This window comes from Nelusetta ayraudi, unplaced genomic scaffold (genome assembly GCF_046127955.1).
Source record: "Nelusetta ayraudi isolate G7.1 ecotype Tasmania unplaced genomic scaffold, CSIRO-AGI_Nayr_v1 ptg000052l, whole genome shotgun sequence".
NCBI lineage: Eukaryota > Metazoa > Chordata > Actinopteri > Tetraodontiformes > Monacanthidae > Nelusetta > Nelusetta ayraudi.
In genome coordinates this window covers 7,208,225-7,226,723 of record NW_027466102.1, presented here as the reverse complement: position 1 = coordinate 7,226,723, position 18,499 = coordinate 7,208,225, and the positions used below count along the sequence as shown (strand labels likewise).

The window sequence follows — 18,499 nt, the reverse complement described above, 5'->3', positions numbered from 1 at the left end:
TTTGTTTTACGCCGCACATTGTTTAATTAGCTTGATCAAAAAAACAAAAAACAACGCATTGTAGGCTTCAATCCAGCCATTAATTTTTTTATTCAATGAATTAAATGAGTCATTATTCAATCTAAAGGGGTCTTTCAGTCTACCAAAAATATCTCTCAGGAAGAAATGTTCTCATGTTTTCCCATTTGTTTTTAAATGCATCAGTAATCTCTTTAGACCCCGGTGAAATGATTACATTATGTGCTCTAATTACGAAGAAGTGATAAATCCACGCTTAACATTCGTTTGATGCTAAAATACAGGTATGAGTACTTTATCTTAATTTTACCGTTAACCTTTTGCTAGCTCTGTCAACCCTCTTAAATGTTGACTAAAATAAAAACTGATACACTGTGGTATGTGATATGTTTCAGGAAAACTTTTACAGGAGACGTAATGTTGAAACGTCATACTATCAGCAGACAGAAGCCATTGCTCATGATTGTGATATACACAAAGTCTTATTTTTTGACAGTTCCTTACCAGTTACCTTCCTCACAGTAAAACATACAACGGATCAGCAGGCTGTTTCCCCTATCTGTACATTAAAAAAAAAAGAAAAAAGAAAAGAAAAGAAAGAAAAAAAAAAGACATCACTATGCAGATCGTATCATATTTCTTGCAGGTTTCCCCATTGAGAATTTACAAGGCAATTGCTCCGATGTTCTCTAGCTCGATCCTCTCCCCATTCTGAGGCCGAGTGTCATCCTTTGCAGGTTCAGCTTTGTCTGCTGGAAACTTTTTGACCTTGGTGTTTTTGAGTATCTGTGAGAAAAGCTTCTCATAAAACCACTCCAGGTCCTGAGGGTCCTCAGGCCAGACAAGGTACTGCCTCTTCTGGACAAACGCTCGGATGGCCTCGCACTTCATCAGCTGGTAGTGAGTCACCTTGAGTTGTTGAGTGAGACGGACAAGGCGGAACAAGTCGGTGCGCATCAAAAAAAAAAAACTACATTTCTTCACCAAGTCTGTAAAACGTCAACTCTGCGCAAGCAAGCGTGGTATAAATCTGTGCAAATGCTGACATCTAGTGGCGAAAAGTGGGTCCTGGGTTGCCTTTTCATGAATGGATCCTACTTGCTCTCTTGGGTATTTGAACAGAGATTAATTTCAAAACTTTACAGCCACACTATGTTCCACATAGTGGAACCATGACTGAGCTACTACTAGGGCCATGCATTTTCTTCCAGGAGAGGAAAGTGATAGAAAGGAGAATAATGACCTCAACTAAAATAACACTTAAAGTCAGAATTGTTTGCATTATTCAGCTTTGATAGATAGAAAGATAGAAAACTGAAAAAAATAATAATGCTAAAACAAATTGCAAGGTTTCTAGGCGGACATACATACCTTTCCCACGACCACCATAATTAGGACATTTGTGAGCTCCTCCAACATCTTGCCTTGGGCCAGAGAGAACACCTCCAAACACCAGCCATCTACAGACAGAAGCATGACTCCAGTTGTTCATTCTGCATCGCTACATTTCCAATACACTCTTCAATCAACGTGCACTGCTGGAGGCACAGCATTTCAAGGTTTTCAGACAAATGCTATATTTCATTGGTGCAATTTGTCCAACTTTAAAGCAACAACAACAACCCCTCAACATAAAAACATGCATTTTAAAATTCAAATTCAGGCTCTGACAAGCTATCTGTTTTCTTCATGTCTAGGTTGATTTTTCTTTCTTTTTTTTTTTTTATCTCAGTTTTGACTCCAAGTGTTGATCTTATCACTACAGTAAGTTATGAATGCAGTTAGTCCCAGTTAAATTGCAGCTCTGAAATGTGATTTTACAGAAATAAAATAGTAAATTGCACTATACAGGGGTAAAATGTAATTTTATAGAGTTGAAACAATTTTCATCTCAGTATCTTATGGAGCGTTTTTAATATGTCTAAATACTGTCACGTCGTGACCGCATCTGCCCATTTGTTTCTCCTTACAATGCGTTACCATCAATCAATCCTCCTTCCCCGAGGAATCTGCCTTCTCCGACAACATGAATGTTGGTTAACACACACAGTGGCCTTGACCTTTTAGAAAGCGCTTGGAGACGAGGCAAATGGTCTTCCTGCTGCTCCAGATGGCATCTCGGATGTTGCTGAGGTAGTCCTCGCCTGGCAGGAAGTCTCTGGCCTCGAAGCAACAGCGGAACATGTTGCCCTCTGCAAACTGGCTGTCCAGCTTCATCAGAAAAGCCGACTCGGCCCAAACGAAGTCGCTGTTGCTGAAGCACAGGTAGACGTCATACTTGGCCTCGACATCCTCATCGCGTACGGGTTTACCACCCTCCAGAACCCACCCGGCCATCTTTTTGTAGATGATGAACATTTGCCCACGGAGACGGGCGTAAACTGTCCCGCCGATGACGACCGTGAGCGTCAGCAGAGCGGAGAGGACGAAGAGGGTGAACTTGAGACCTTGGACGGCGTCTTCGTCGTCCTTCTCGCACGGTTCCACCTCCCTGGAGTAATTCAGCAGGGGAACGTTGAAGAGGTCGGTGGGAAACTCACAGTTGTGAGGTTCCTCCAGCACTATGCTGGTCACGTTCAGCCACTTCAGGAAGCCCTCTAAGTGACAGTCGCAGTGGAAGCGGTTTCCTCCGAGGGTGAGAAAGGTGAGAGACTGGAAAATCGCTGGGTCGGGGGCGGCAAGGAAGTTGTCCGAGAGATAGAGCCTTCTCAACGTGACTGGGAACGCGTTGGGGTGCAGGTACGTCAGCGCATTAAGGGAGAGGTCCAGCTCCATGATTGAACTCAGGCCAGAGAAAATTCCCAGAGGGAGACGCGTGAGAGAATTCAAACTCAAGTTGAGAGCAACAAGATTCCGGAGACCGTCAAACAAGTCGAGGCAATCTCCCTTTGCCCAAAGCATCTCCAAGGAACTTCCGTGAAGGTCCATCGTTGCCAAACTATTATTAGGAGAGACGGAGTATTTTTTATTCAGTTTACAAAAGTGTATTGTGTTCCCGCCGTAGAAGAAAATCTCGATGCGTTTAAAATCAGACATAATTTTGTAAACATCCTCCATGTTTGTTAATTGATTTTCGCTCACGTCCATGTAGATGGCGTTGGCGCCCAATGTCATGACATTGTGAATTTCATTTATCTTGTTGTCCCCTAAAAGAAGAAATTCCAAGTTTGGCAACGAGGCCGGTAAACCCAGGTTTCGGAGTGAATTTCCTGTCAGATATAAATAACGTAGTTCTGTTAGGCCACTAAAGGACTGAAAACCCAAGACGCCTATGTGGTTGTGCGACAAATCCAACAAAATGAGGTTGTTTAAATTTGCAAATGTGTGGGAAAACACTTCCCCCAGGAGGTTACACGACAGGTTTAGAAGCATGAGATTCTCCTGAAGTCCGTAGAAGGCATCCCTGTCAATCTGATTGACTCGATTGTGGGAGATGTTTATGAGTTTTACATGCCTCAGAGGACTAAATACAGCCTTCTGCAGGGCGAATATTCGATTTTTTGAAAGATCCAGAATTCTAACGGTGCTGTTCGCAAGACCTTGAAATGTGCTTTCATCTGGGTCGGGGAAATTGTGGTGAGAAAATCCTTTGCCAAGTGCAAGTGAAAGTATTATATGGTCAATGGGACTTCCATGTATTGCTTGGAAGAGCATACGCGTTGCATTCAAATTTAGCCTGGTGGTGGATATGTCCAAGGTGCCCAAGCGAATGTTCCTAAAAGGGTTCCCACATGTTCCCCAGTCAAAGTCGCTCCTTGACATATCGGTCAGTGGGTTTAACCTGAGGTCGAGCAGAGCCAGGTGCTTTCCCTTGAAACCGGCCAGGTCCTCTTCACACAGTCTCCCAATTTTATTTGATTTGAGATTTAGCCGTTTGAAATTGGTCAGTCTTGAGAAGAACGCTCCAGGTCGCAGTCTCAGGATGTTGTTTCCGGTGAGATCAAGCGTTTCCAGGGACAGAAGGGGCTGCAGGTGGCTTTCTGCCAGGAATGAATCCCCCAAATTGCAATGATCAATACAGAGATGTTTTAATCTAAAGAGACCGGAAAAGGCCCTCGGCTCTAGTCGAAGGCCTTTGTTACCTCCAAGAACCAACTCCGTTAATTTTCTCTGCCTGATGAAAGCATTGCTCCTTATGGTGATTTGCACTTTCTGCATTCCGAGATCGAGTCTTTCCAACTGGTCGTAGATTCTGAGGGAGGTCTGGTTGATCTCGCGGATGTCGTTCCAGCCCAAATACAGGTGAGTGATGTTGGAAGGCAGGAGAGGAATCCAGGGAAGGTTCTGTCCCGAGCAGGCGGCAATAGGGCCGTAGAAAGTGCATGGTGGTTTGCACGTCGACACCTGCATTTGGGAAGAGTGGAGCTCTTGTTAGAACAATTTCTTATTTGCTAAAACTGTTGCTTTATTTTATCAAATTAGAACTAGAAGAGGACTGTGAATTCTTCCATTCAAACGTAGCCCCCAGTCAGGTCGTCTCCCACACATACCTCTGGCGCCATGAGCACCTCACTTATGCGTGTTGCATGCAAAACTGCCTTATCTGTCCACTAAATCTCCTGTCTGAATTGTTTTTTGTAGCTTTTCCAGACCACATTTTTTACTTCAGTTGAATGTCCTCAGTCATCACCGCTGCCTCTTTCGCTGCCTATGCTTGGTCCCAACAGCGGCATTAAATTGCAATGTTTGATCCAGATTTGACTACGGATTTGTATGAATTCATTATTTAAAGGTTTCAATCCAAAAGATTCACACCACACACAGTGATAGTGCGGTATTGCGCTAAGTATCGGTCTTAAGTCCCCAAGCACAGTTTATTTTAGTGCACATGCCAACATTTACCCGACGTGCAGCACATACACTGTTCCGTCCAGCACAGAACCGGATGTTTCACCACGATGATGCAACACTCGCGGAGTGCAAGGGTGATTGGAGAAGTACAAGAGCTTTGCTTTCTTGTCTTATGCACAACAAGTACCAAACTTATTCCAACGATGGTTGGGTTCGAGTAAAACTTTTAAGGATGCCTGAAAACATTTTCCGCTGTACTGTATATGCAAATGTTAAGTCATTGGTTGTGGCTGTTTAGGGAAAAAAAACAACTGATTTTCTTACTGATTTTCTGTTTTTTTCAATTTGGTTGCAATAAAGTGAAAATGAACGGCGCTGCGTTTCACTTACCTTCAGAGTTAAACTGAAGAGACACACGTGTAGCACTAGTTTCCACATGTTGCCATTATACTAACAACAACTGCAAGGAAGAAAAAGACATTAAAATGAAGACGTGAACGGCGATGCCATGTTGTACGTGACAGAAACTCTGGGCTGATTGTTCTAAAAAATATATATATATGTCATGGGTCACGGATGTGCATTCGGTGTTCAGCAGCAAACCATGAGACTGATCCAGCTGCGTGAGCAGCGAGACCTTCACTGCTTTGGGAGCAAAAACATAAAGAAAAAACAAACAAACTTTGAAATTTCAAATAAAATCATTTCAAGAGTCTGAGATCACTACGAGGCTTCAATGTAATTTCCAACAGTGGAAAACAACTTTCAACCTTCACAAAAGTATGGTCAGTAAAAAAAAAAAAAGTAAAAGTACGAATCTTTTCTATGTTTTTCTTCTTTCTTAATTCAATATAGAAATGCATGGTTGTACGGTTCAAATGTGTTTTGTTTTGTTTTCTTAAAGAATTAAACATTAACCCCCTTGTTTACATTGCTCTAAACCTCGCCAATACGGCGCCGCGGTAGCTTCAACCGCCACTGCAATCCGAACATATACACTTCACGCGGAAAAAAACAGGGCGCGATAACCGCAAAACCGCTTTACCTTTGAAGGGCGTGACTCACGGAGTTCCACGCAAAGTGGCGACTCGCTTGTGTCGTCGTGAGAGCACAGTCTCCGTTGACAGTCTGGAAAAGTGAGCGAGTTATTATTATTTATTTTTTTTACGTCGATGTTTACAGCTAGGAAAGCTTCGGTTCCTCCTCCTCTTCCTCCTCGTGCTCCTCCTCGGTATAGTTCGCACATTCCCCGACACCTCAGAGGTTCCTCACAGTGATTTTTTTTTCGACGTCCGACCACTACACGGCGGTGTGTCGCAATCTCACGGATGACCCAATTTCCGGCTCCCCCTTCCTCTTTCAAATACAACCCCATGACCCAACCATTACCAATTACAAGTATGATGCGTTCACGACGACGACGACGACGACGAGTCAGGTTGTTGCTGCCACCAACATGGACCCCCCCCAATAACTTTAGTTAACTTGCACTTTTGTTGACATCGAGAAATAATTATCTATGTCCATGCAGTGAAGAAACTGTCAGATTTGGCATTGATTTTTTAACAATGAAAAGCTAAATTGCTAAATTTTGTAAATCTGAATGTTGTTGTTTTGTTCTTTTCTCATGTGGATTATTATTAACTCAAAACCCAGGACAGAATGTGTGCAAAGCTTTTGGTAAAAAAGAGAGTACTTACTTATATCCAATGCCTCTGTCAGCTTAGAGCAACAGTCTTCATAAAGTGCCGCTTGTTTGCCCTCCTGAATTTTTCCTGCTTGAATTTTCCTTTATTGTCACAATCATTTGAAGTTTGAGGTAAAATACATATATTCGATTAAAAAAAACAACAACAACTATGTGTTTTAGTCCAAGTTATGGACAACCCTGTAGTCTCAATGAAGTAATCGGTATGTACAATATAATATCTATATATAAATTGAATACGTGATACTAATACTGGTACTGGCGATACTAAAATTGGTATCAATGTTATTGATATTTTGATTTTTCTATCCATATTCCGACTACGGAATACCTCCTTCTCACAACAGGGCATCAAAAGAGGCTGATGTGATTGACAATGAGATAACAAAGCAAAGCGAACAAACAGATCCACAGACAGTATTGTTTCTTTCAAGGCAGCTCCTGCCTCAGGCCATAGTATTTCTTTTCTTTTTATCAAATAAATAGATACATTTTTCAAAAATCACCATAGGATGAGAGCTAATGGTGACCACCAAGTGTTCAGTGTTGTTGGTGGGGTTTTTTTTTTTCTGAGGAGGAAAACAGGAGAAAAACAAGAAGAGTACATGTGAAAGGAAGAGGGAGGAGAAAAAAAGACTCTTATTGATTAAATAAGTTGTACTTCTTCCCACGCCTTTTTGGATGTGGAAATGAAATCACTTTGTCTCGCATGCTTTGCTTATTATTTTAACTTGTTGTTCGATTATCATGACTTAGTGTACCATGTTTCAAACTTATTTTGCACGTTTAAAATATGCACATATAACACGTACAACAACAACAACTGCTACTACTACTATCTGGATTTCAACATTTTTTTGTGACTCTTTTTACATCTGAGTGTATTTTCCTGTTTTGTTTTGTTGTTAAATATTCCTTATTTTTGTTCTCTTGTTGTAGTGTTGTAGAGTAGTTGTAGAGTACTATTATATTCCAAAACATACAAGCCATTAAAGTTCTTTATTTTCAATAAACGCTGGTTGATAGCGGTTCAAACGTAACAAAAAAAAGGCTGACGTTACTGAGCTCGGTGTCGATCACTTGTAGTTCACGTATACCTCCAGAAGATGGGGCAGTCGACCTATGTAACGAAGACAAACACGCACAAAAGCCTGTGTTTAACATAATTTAATAAACGTGGAAAAAAAAAAGTGGTTGACATCGTTCGTCATTTTGTTGGAATTGAAATTAATATTAATACCACGAAAAAACAAACAAACATACGAATCAGTAAAAAACAAAACAAAACAAAACAAAAAAGTCCATTTAAAAAAAAGCTACATTTTAGTGTTATTACCCATGTGTACTTTTTGCATTTCTGTTAAAAACCTACTTAAAAAGAAATGTTCTAAAGCTCGTTTCTTTCGGGCCTCCTCCATATAGTCCACCGTTTACATTCAGATGTCGGGCATAAACCCATCTCCTTTAGTCTCTGAGGGCACCACCACCCACACCCACACCCTCTCAAGCGTCGCTCGTCACGCGGTGCAAACCGTGCGCCTCGCCCGCACCTTTGAGCGCACCGGCGCTCTCCGTCCGACCGAGGAAATAATAAACGAGAAAAACCAACAAGGCGATGACGAGGACGGCGCACACTAGGATCGCCACGAGACCACCGTTGTTCACCGCCGACGGTTGCTTGGTCGGACCCGGACCCGGCGCGGCGGGTGAGGCGGTGAGGATGCCCGGGATGAGGGTGGCGTCCCCGGAGCCGCCCCCCTCCGACCCGCCGTCCGCGTCCGGGTCCCTGTCGCCGGCCGCCTCCTTCTTGCACTTGTACCCGGCCACGAGCTCGAACCCGGGGCGGCACGAGCACACGTAGCCACCGAACGTGTTCACGCAGTCCTGATCGCACGAGTAGAAGGCGCACTCGTCCATGTCGATGCAGGTGGTGCCGGTGGGCCGCTCCTCCGCGAGGTAGCCGTTCGGGCAGTAGCACTGGGTGCTGTCGTTGGGGTCGCACTCGGCGGGGCACTCCTGCACCCCGCAGTGCCGCTGACACCTGTGGGGTCTCTGCGGGTCCTGGATGTACTTGTCGTAGCAGGAGCACTGGAAGCTGCCGGGCGTGTTGGTGCACATGTGCTCGCACGGGGCGGACGCGCACTCGTTGACGTCCACGCAGCGGCCGCCGGGCGACGCCCGGAAGCCGTCGGCGCACACGCACTGGAAGCCCTCGGCGGTGTTGACGCACCGCGAGTTCTCCGCGGGGCAGTGGCGCTCGTCCGAGCACTCGTTCACGTCCGAGCACGTCCTCCCGTCGGGCGCCAGCCGGAAGCCCTGGTCGCACGCGCACACGTAGGAGCCGCCGCCGTCGCGGTGGCACGCGTGGTCGCAGCGAAGGGCCGCGCACGGTCCCTGGGCCTCCCGGCAGGTGACGTTGTTCGCCGGGTCGACGCTCCGGCCCTCCGGGCAGTAGCAGGACGGCTCCAGGCTCGCCCCCGACGCGCACTTGTGCTCGCAGCCGCCCTCGAGCACCTCGCAGCTCCAGGGCGCGTGCAGCCAGCGGCCCTTGAAGCAGATGTGCGCGGTGCGCCGCGGCATGCGGGTGGCGGTGCTTCCCGGCGGCAGGGAGAGCAGGTCCTGGCCCCCGAAGCCTATGGGGGTCTTGTAAGTCACCGACTCCCCGCGCGCGGCGCCCAGACGTGTGCACGTGTCGTTGCCGTAGCTGTGCTCGCAGAGGAAGCCGAGCGCGCGTCCCTCGCACGGCTCCTGCGTCCAGCGGTAGTCGTCCTCGGACGAGACAGCGACGCAGCGGGGGGCCGAGCAGCTGTCGTCGAATGTCGCCCCCCAGTGGGAGAAGTCGGCGGCGGAGGCGTCGTCCCCGGCGAGCCACCGGTAGCCCCTCAGCTCGGCGGCGGCGTCCGGGCAGCCGCCGGTGAGTTGCAAGCCGACCCACAAGTGACCCGGGACGTTGCCCTTCTGCAGCGAGAGGTGCAAGCGAAGCGCGTCGAGGGACGCGGCGGAGCGCACCGACATCAGGCGGCCGCCCTTGAGCTCGCACTGAGTCACGGCGTCGTGGAAGTCGACGGGGTCCGTGAAGAAGCTGAAGCACTGGCGCTCCAGGCAGTAGCCGCTCGACGGCTCCGCGCCGCCGGCCGGCTCCGTCAGGAGGAGGAGGAGGAGGAGGAGGAGGAGGCGGCAGCAACAGCAGTCCAGGACGGTCCACATCCTTTCAATCCGGCGGGATTTGTGTCCCCTCTCTTTCTCTCAAGTTGACTCGGACGATTGACGCGGTTGTTTGTTAGGAGGAAATGTTTTTTTGCTGGCATTTATAGCCCCCCGACTCCATGTTGGCGCCCCTCGAGGAGGAAGGAAGTGGTCTTCGCAGCTCGCCGCGGCGCTCGAGAGTCCCCTCGAAACTTTACCCCTCCGCTCAAGAAACGCGCATCTTTTTCCGCGCACGTAGTTTACGCAGGAGGAGAAGAAGGGGACTGGGGGGGTGGGGGGGCTCCTCCCCCGAAACGGGCCCCATCCAAACTCCGCCTTGCGCAAGACGTCAGGCAGAGTTTCCAGTCCCGTTACACGAGCAGCGGTCCGCCTGCTAAGGAGAAGCGCGATTAACACTTTCACACCCTCCTTTTACAGAGGACGGTACTTTTCTTTTCTTTTTTTTTATTATTTCATTTATTTTTAAGTATCACGAGCCCCATCTCAGTATCCGACATGATATTCATTTGCAGTGTCAAATTTAAATGTTTTAATGTTTTCCAAAAAACATTGATGAACGTCTAATCGGCCTGGGCAGTATGCGTCTGAAGTCGGCTGATACTGAAATACAGTAAAGGGCAAACATTTATTAAAAGCACAATCCCCACTATATAGTAGGGGCTCCCTCTTTAGATAAGCACCATCAGTCATACCACATCTAACAGACTATTAAAATGAAAGTTCACTAAAAAAAAAATATAGAAAAAATGACTTAATGTCGATGACAGTAATTAAAATGTATATTCGACTATTGACATGTCAATAGTGAAGTTATTAAACTCAAGTAACCCGGAACAAGTTTCACTTACTCAGTCAAGTCATATTGAACCGTTTTTAGTTTTCAATATCGTTATTTAACCGATATATCGATATTTTTTGACAATTTGGCATATATGTTATATACTCTTTGTATCATCTTAAAGACAGAGAAGAAATAAACCAAAAAGAGTAATTTTATTATGCCGTTAAAAAATACATCCATCAGTCCATAAAACCATTCACTTCACAACACGTATTTAATACTCGCTGGTCCTTGTGTTGTGTTTTGACTTCTTCAAAGTTTTGACGTACAAACACGAATCAAACAAACGGAAACAACCGACGCGTTCTCAATGCATTGCAAGAATAACAATCACGTCGACGAGTAGTGTCTGCCCATATCTGAGTGAGGTGCAAAGCGTGAACATATAGCAGCACGGGTTTACATTCGTATTTAGTAGAACTTTCGGAACATACAGCAGCAAGAGAACAGTTTGTCAGACAACAATGTTCAGAACAGTCAAGCTTACTAAAATATCAGTGGAAACCGAAAACAGCAGTGTAGCCGCCTTTTGTTGTTGCTAACATGTTAAACACTTGACATAATGTTCTATTACACATAGCTCAACAACACAAATAAGACTTGAGTGCAGTAGTGTTTGCTGGAAATATAGAGTGTCTAGTGCTGGCTCATTTTAGCCTCGGTCGACTGAAGCAGGTGCATTTCAATACAGTGTAACCCAGTAATGTCACATATATACAGTGATATACTGTGCAAATGATGAATGAATTGGAGTAAAAAACTAATTGTGGCTTTTATCTGTGAGGCACATGACAAGCCATCTTCAAATAATAACGCAACCAACAATGGCCTCCTTCAAAAGTTACCAATAAAAGCAGATTCCACGAGAAAACCTGTCGCCTGTCAAACAATGGGTCACGTCAGGAAATAATGTAGCATAAAGAAACATGAAAACATCAAATCGGCAACATTTGAATTTTCCACAAGGCACTTAAAATGAATTGACAAATGGGTCAGTCATGACATAAACTAGTCATTTAATTCTTCAACTGTCATGCCTTTTGGCTGCCTCAAAATTTTTTTATTTTTTTATTTTTTTAAAGTACCATTATGATAACAGATGCTTTTTTACTTTTCCGCTTTTATAGAAACTGTCCTACTTTTAAAGGCCATGCATGCATTTTCTTTGGCTTGGGGAAAAAAACATATTGCCCGGTTCTTGACGAGCGCAACTAAGGCACTTGCGGATCGCTCTTGGAGTGCTTGTCGATGGAAAACCTCTTGTAGGTCTCGGTGGTCATCTGCTGCAGGTAGAGGATGTTGTCCATGTTGGAATGCTTGAACGAGTCCAGCTCGAAGCTGCCGCAGCGTCTGACCACGCCGTGCACCAGGAAGGCGAGCAGCGCGACGGCAAGCACCGCGAACACGGCGATGCCCAGCACGCTGCCGGCCTTTACGTAGTAGGGCACGGGCCCCTCCGGCTGGGAGCCGGCCGCCGGGGGACGCAGCGAGGGGTCCGGCGAGGGTTCCCCGGAGCCCGAGCCCTCCCCATCCACCTCCTTGACGGGCACGCAGTGGTGGCCATTGCGCAGCTCGAAGCCCCGCTTGCAGGTGCACTTGAAGCTGCCGGGCAGGTTCTCGCACTTGTGGCACGGGCTGCCCTCGCACTCGTCGATGTCGCTGCAGACGGCTTTGCCGCCGCTGCCGCCGAAGTGGAGGATGTAGCCGTTGGGGCAGTAGCACTCCGGCTCGGGCTTGCCGTCGGTCCACTCGCAGGAGGGCTGGCAGTCGCTCTCGCCGCAGTGCATCTCGCACCTGCTGGGATCTTTGGCCGACACCCGGTAACCCCTATGGCACGCGCACTTGAAACCCGCGCCGGATTTCTGGCAATGGTGTTCGCACTTCTGGCACACGCGCGCGTCCACGCAGACGCCGTCCGCCTCCGCGAAGCCGTGCTCGCACACGCACTTAAAGCCCCCCGGCGTGTTCTCGCAGTCCTGGCCGGGGCCCTTGCACAGGAGGCGGCCCCTCTCCCCCTCGCACTCGTCCACGTCCACGCAGCCCGCGTCCGTCGCGCGGTACCCCTCGGCGCACACGCACGTGTGCGAGCCCTCCAGGCAGCCGCGCGGGCACGCCGCGCACGGGTCCGCGGCGCACGAGACGTTGTTGGCAGCCAGGAGGCGCCCCGGCGGGCACGTGCAGACGTTCGCCTTCTTGTCGCAGTCGTCTTCGCAGCCGCCGTCAAACACGTCGCAGTTCCACGGGGCTCGGTGCCAGGTGCTCTCGAAGCAAACGTGCTTCGCTTCCGGGTGTTGGTCGCCGACCTTCTCCGTCAGGGCGATGGTGCCCGGCGGGAAGGCCCCGGGGCCGTGCACCTGGAAGTCCATGGGAGAGTTGTACGTCACCTGCGCGCCCTCGGCAGCGGGCACGCCGGGACATGTTTCCTCGGTGGCGTACTGGCACAGAAATCCGTCCAAGATGTCGTGACACGGCGTCGACGACGGAGCGGCGGCGGGGTCGAGCCCGGCCGGCAGGGAGACGAAAGGGCAGTCCGCCCCTTCCTTCTTAGCTCGCAGCCAGTAGCGCCCCGCGACCTTGGCAGGCAGGCTGCCCAGTATCGTTGCGAGAACGGCGGCGTCAAACTCGAAGAGCTGCCCGGCGTTCTTCTTGCATGCCGTCCGCGCGCCCTCGAAGTCCGTGCGCTCGGTGAAAAGTCCGAAACAGCGTTCCTTGGTGCAATGGCCGTCGCCGGGGCTGTTGAGAGAGCCTTCCAGCTCACGAAGGAAGAAGAAGGAGACGAAGAAGAGGGGCGCACAAAAAGTCATCCGCGCGGTAACCGGAGCCATTATGGTATCGACGTTAGGACACTTGGAAAACTCTTTGCCGACGAGACGACTGGAAGCTGAACATGGTCCCCCATTTATATAGATATGTGGTGTTTTTTTTTCTTTTTTAAAAGAGGCTCCCACCGTATTTTCTCCCTTTTCCTTTTTTCTTGAAACCGCCAGGAGAGGAAGGAAGTCCCGTCCCGGCCCGTGGTGTAAGCCCCGGTCTGATTGCTCAACCCACAGCACGCCGTCAAACAGCCCCCTTATCACAAAGAGCCTTGCCCATCAAAACACACACACACACACACACACACACACACACACACACACACACACACACACACACACACACACACACACACACACACACACACACACACACACACACACAATCAACATTGTCCTGCAAGCCTCCCTCGTGAATCATCCAGCTCTATTTGGATTTGGCTGACACTAAACTCTCGTGGGAAGGGAAAAATCCGCAAGGATTTATGTTTCATATTAACTACTGGGTTTTAGATGAAGGATTTAAAGCGTATTTTCATTTTGTTTCAGAAAAAAAAAACCCTTCTGATTTAAAATGTCCGTCAATGTTGTTTTGCCTAATTTGTGAGCGTCTTATTTTTGTTTTCTTTTACTTTTTCTCACTTTGTGTTTGCGCACTTAGCGTCACGGTGACACTAAATGCCACCTGCAAATTAACTTCTCGAGTGGAAAGCATGAAATTAAGTTACATCAGCAGCTGAACGGAGTTGAAGGACCACATGCAAATGTTTGAAACATTTCCCCTTCCTATATATATATGTATATGTATATATATATATATATATATATATATATATATATATATATATATATATATATATATATATATATATGTATATGTATATATGTATATATATATATATATATATATTTATGTATACACAGTATATATATATATATAGATGAAACATCACCGCAAGTCTTCAGTGTTAGCTATATAAATCAAACATGTCAACGAACTAACATTTTAGCTTTGATTTTAGCGTTGTTGAAACTGGACGTTGACTTGCGCTGTAAATAGCAGTTTCCTTGTTTGAAATGAAAACAAGCCAACAATGAAAAACGTTGAACGATGAAGTTTAGTGTTGAATTAGTGCTTATGGGGATGGGGAGTCTTTTTTTTTTTTTTTTTTTAAATAGCTGATGTCTGATTAATTAAACAAGCCATTTCAAAACTGACTCTGGTGTGCACATGAGCATACACAGAAAAAGCAACAAAAAAGTTTTATTGTTTCTTTATCTATATTTATTGTGAAATATCCTTTACAAAAACAAAACAAAAAAAATCTAATAAATAAACTACATTAGTAACTGAACACCCGCTCTCTGAAATTTCTGTAATGCCCTATGCTATTGGACGTTTAATGGAACAAAGAACATAAAGTGAAAAAAATCTAATCTAGTATAGCACTATACTTTCACTCAAACATCGCCATTCCCAATATCTGCAGACAAGTTCACTGTACATTTGAAAATTAGCAATAATTTGGCTAATACAAGGGCCCCTTTTGCAGAATGAATTGATAGCACGCTAGCCACGTGCTTCTCATGTGAACATTTTGAACATAGGCCAACTATCGCAGTTTCTGAAGAATGAACAGCTATTTTTGTTTTCATTTACTGAACGAGTTGCTAAAAACAAAAAGAGGGGTCCTTTCCAGGAGAGACATTGACTCACGAGCAACCTTGACAATAGTAACATCAGAGGTGCACAAGGAAGTGAACAAACTTAATCATTCTTAAAATATTTGTCACGGTCGCTCAGACAGGAGTGGGCCTTGCCAAGGTGGAAGAGAGCCGCCACCCACTTTCCTCAAGAGGGGAAAGTGACTGGACTTTTTAGGAGGAAGTCAGGCTGGACGTGCTTCCTCCAGCTTCAGATGGCAGAAACAAACAAAAAAAAAAACGTGACAAGGATTGCATTACGTAAAACATACTCATTCTGTAGGCGACTCGGTTCTCCAGGTGGGGCTTTGCTGCAGTGTGCCTAATGGAATGTGATCCTGTCCCACCCAAAGAGACACAGAGTGACTCAGTGCGCATGTTTCCACCTAGTATAGCATTACGGTAGATTACTTGTACTTAACTGTGACCAGATCTGTGCACAAAGACCTGGACTCATTGACATTTATGCCATTTGTATGAACTGCACTCTAGTCTTCATGCTGTTTCATTGCTGTCTTTCTGGTCAAGAGAAAGAGAGAGCTGTAGTGGAGAGGATGTGACAGAGGCGTTAAAAAAAAAAAAGGCAATGGAATGCTTTGGTCAAAGCAAATAAGCCGAATAATCAGCTCAGTGATTTCATTTGATTTACGAGCCGTTATCTCAGGGACTCTGACTTTTACCGGTAGCAGCTCAGCAACCCACTGACTTCTCAATGTTATGTCCCCCCTTGGTGTTAAGTGGTGGGCTTTGGCGACAGTAATCAGGCCGCTTTGACTGATAGAATATTTCCTCTGGTATTCATGTTGGCCCGACAAAACATTGAAAAAAAGAAAAAACCTCTGCAATTCTTTTGCTGCCCGTCAGTGACCGCACTTACGTAGTTATGTGGAATTGTAGTTATGTGCCTTCCATGAAAATAGAGAAAGCCAAATATGTGTTTTCAACAAGATTAAAGTGGGTTTAGCACCATTGAGTGCATACATTCCGTTTGCTGACGAGGCTTATCCTGCTTATTTACCCCAGGGGAACAACCAGTAAGCAAAACAGCCTTCTTGTAACCTGTGTGCCACAGATTTCAATAGTGTGTGTCTGTGTTCTCATCTAAACGTCCAATAACATTCATTAGTCAGAAACAAAATTCAGTTTCCACATGCATGATGCTCTTGTTATATTTCAATAATATAGATATATTTTTTTGGCTCAGGCATCCCTTGGGTGGGTCCTCACCGTCAACACCACTTTGTACGTAGTTAGCTTATAAACTACAACAGGGGTCACCAACCTAAGAGTTAATTCAACGGTAGTGAGTCATACGAAGGGCAACCCGTTTGCTAGACTCTTCTGACATAACAGGTTTTCTCAGTTTGTCTTTAGTTATATATTACAATCAATGATACTCATCAAACTGACGACACTGATCATGTTAATTTCTCACAATAAAAATAAAAAAGTCAACAATGACTTAGCAAGGTTGGATACAGATAATATCAATATTTAACAACTTATTTCAGTTCACCATGATAAGATATTTTTAATAATTTTACTTTTAAGTAGGGCTGTCAACCGATTAAAAATTTTAATCGCAATTAATCGCATAGTGTCCTGAGTTAACTCGCGATTAATCGCAAATTAATTGCAAATTTTTTCAAAACGATTACATATCTGTAATCTCTGGACATTATAAGTATACAGTATACTGGACAGTATACTGTATACTTATAATGTCCAGATACTCCCCCCCCCCCAAAAAAAAAAAAAAAAAATCAAACTCTGAAGGTATTCTCAAGCCATGAACACGTTTGTTAATTGCAGTAATTTATTTTGAAAATGACATTGAGTGACTTCCAGTCCAGCTTGACGTGGTTACTACTAACGTGTTTTGGGCTCAACATGTTATTCATTTGTTAAGTTTGACAGCCCTACTTTTGTGATCACAAAAGAATAGCAACAGAATAAAATTCAACTTTAGAAACAGCAACTCGTGGTCCTTGAGGGGCGATCTGGTGCCTGTTTGCACCATGTTGGTGACCCCTGACTACAGTATCCCTACAGTAAGATCAGGTTTCTCAAAACTTGAGCAATGGTTTTGAGAAGCTTGTCTTGGTTCTTGACACAAGACGCTTACTCACACATTGCTAGTGTGTACAGTGCATAATTGTGAAGACCAAAGTCAACACACTGGCTTTGTCATGCATGTGACTGCTGTATCCCCACAGGTGTAGAGTCTAACTGAACATGTAGACATAACTCATGTGTCACCAGTCATTTTTGACCACTGCCTTGCCCAGAATTAAGCTCTCCTGCCAACTTTCGCGACCCTGGCATCCAAAGACAATGAAAACATAAAAAAAAAGCATCCAGTCAATATCGGAACTCACACAGGATTTCAATCAGGTGAGCACACGGTTTTTCCAGACCTTTGCCCTCGAGTGAGGTCTCTCTGTCAGGCCCCCAATAAATTCACAAGCCATGTTACGGTACGGCCAAGGACTACAGAGAGTGTGAGAGCCCAGAGGAGGAAGTGGGAGGTGTTCCTCTGCCCTGGACAGCAGCCACAACCAAGTAGAATTACCGTAAAAATGAAGATTAATTCTTCAACTACATACAAAATCAATGAATCAAATATTTTCAAAGCACTAAATGATATTTAGAGGAATCTCAAAGCACTTATAGCTCAATCAGAACTGAAATTGACAGATCCCTCCAGAACGAGGATGTAGCGACACTGTCAGGGAAAAACTTTCCACGTGGGAAGAAACCTCGACCCCAACTCTGGTGGGGGTCTGAAAGAGTGGCCGACAGGTCGGGTACAATTGCAAATAATTCATAAGTCACCTCATTAGTGTCCCTCTGAGTTCAGCAGTTCCAAACTCAACATCCGTCCACTGACAGCATATATTCATTGTCCCTCCTCTGTAAAGTCCAAACCTCTGATTTTAATTTCTGTTATCGTCATCCCCGTTCTGTTCCTCAGTGCCACCCTCAATCATCCACTCTTCTCTTCCACCGCATATCGCATCCGACATTTTTCTCCACATGTTCTGAAACTGCTAACATAAATGTAGGTGTCATCAGCGAAAGAGCAAAAGTGCATTTCAATAAGAAGTATTTGTGATCAAGGAAATGCTTAGTTTGTCCCTCAAAGTCAAAGCTTACTCAAATGGGTGGCCAGTAATGGATACAGTAGAAAGCTCATTCTCTGAAGGATCACACTCGGATGATACGTCATCATTCAGATATTAGCGAAGTAAAGATAAAGTGCCCTGCATTCCCAAACACACCTGTTCAACTTTGAACTTTACGCTAAAGTCACTTTTTCAAACCAGTCAGTTCATCACTTGAAAGATTAATTCTAATAACTGAGGGGTTCTGTCTTTTTTCAACAAGATGTTTTATTTTGTTAGATATATTTGGTTA

General features: G+C 45.6%; 2 protein-coding genes across 3 annotated transcripts; both read right to left on the bottom strand.

Moving 5' to 3' along the window:
- Window positions 1-388: 388 nt before the first annotated feature.
- Window positions 389-5,841, bottom strand: LOC142896039 (toll-like receptor 5). 2 transcript variants are annotated; one of them, XM_076037488.1, is made up of 4 exons: window positions 5,200-5,841; window positions 2,079-4,362; window positions 1,390-1,478; window positions 389-927 (listed from the first exon to the last, which is right to left on the bottom strand). In XM_076037488.1, exons 1-4 carry the CDS (start codon window positions 5,245-5,247, stop codon window positions 682-684), a joined length of 2,667 nt encoding a protein of 888 aa, XP_075893603.1. In that variant the 5' UTR covers window positions 5,248-5,841; the 3' UTR covers window positions 389-681. The 2 variants fall into 2 exon arrangements, with proteins under 2 accessions (XP_075893603.1, XP_075893604.1); XM_076037489.1 differs by having other exon boundaries at window positions 700-927; window positions 2,063-4,362.
- Window positions 5,842-7,497: 1,656 nt separating this feature from the next.
- thbd (thrombomodulin) lies at window positions 7,498-13,705 on the bottom strand. Its single transcript, XM_076037469.1, has 3 exons — window positions 11,778-13,705; window positions 9,968-10,097; window positions 7,498-9,760 (listed from the first exon to the last, which is right to left on the bottom strand). Exons 1-3 carry the CDS (start codon window positions 13,388-13,390, stop codon window positions 8,021-8,023), a joined length of 3,483 nt encoding a protein of 1,160 aa, XP_075893584.1. The 5' UTR covers window positions 13,391-13,705; the 3' UTR covers window positions 7,498-8,020.
- Window positions 13,706-18,499: the final 4,794 nt, after the last annotated feature.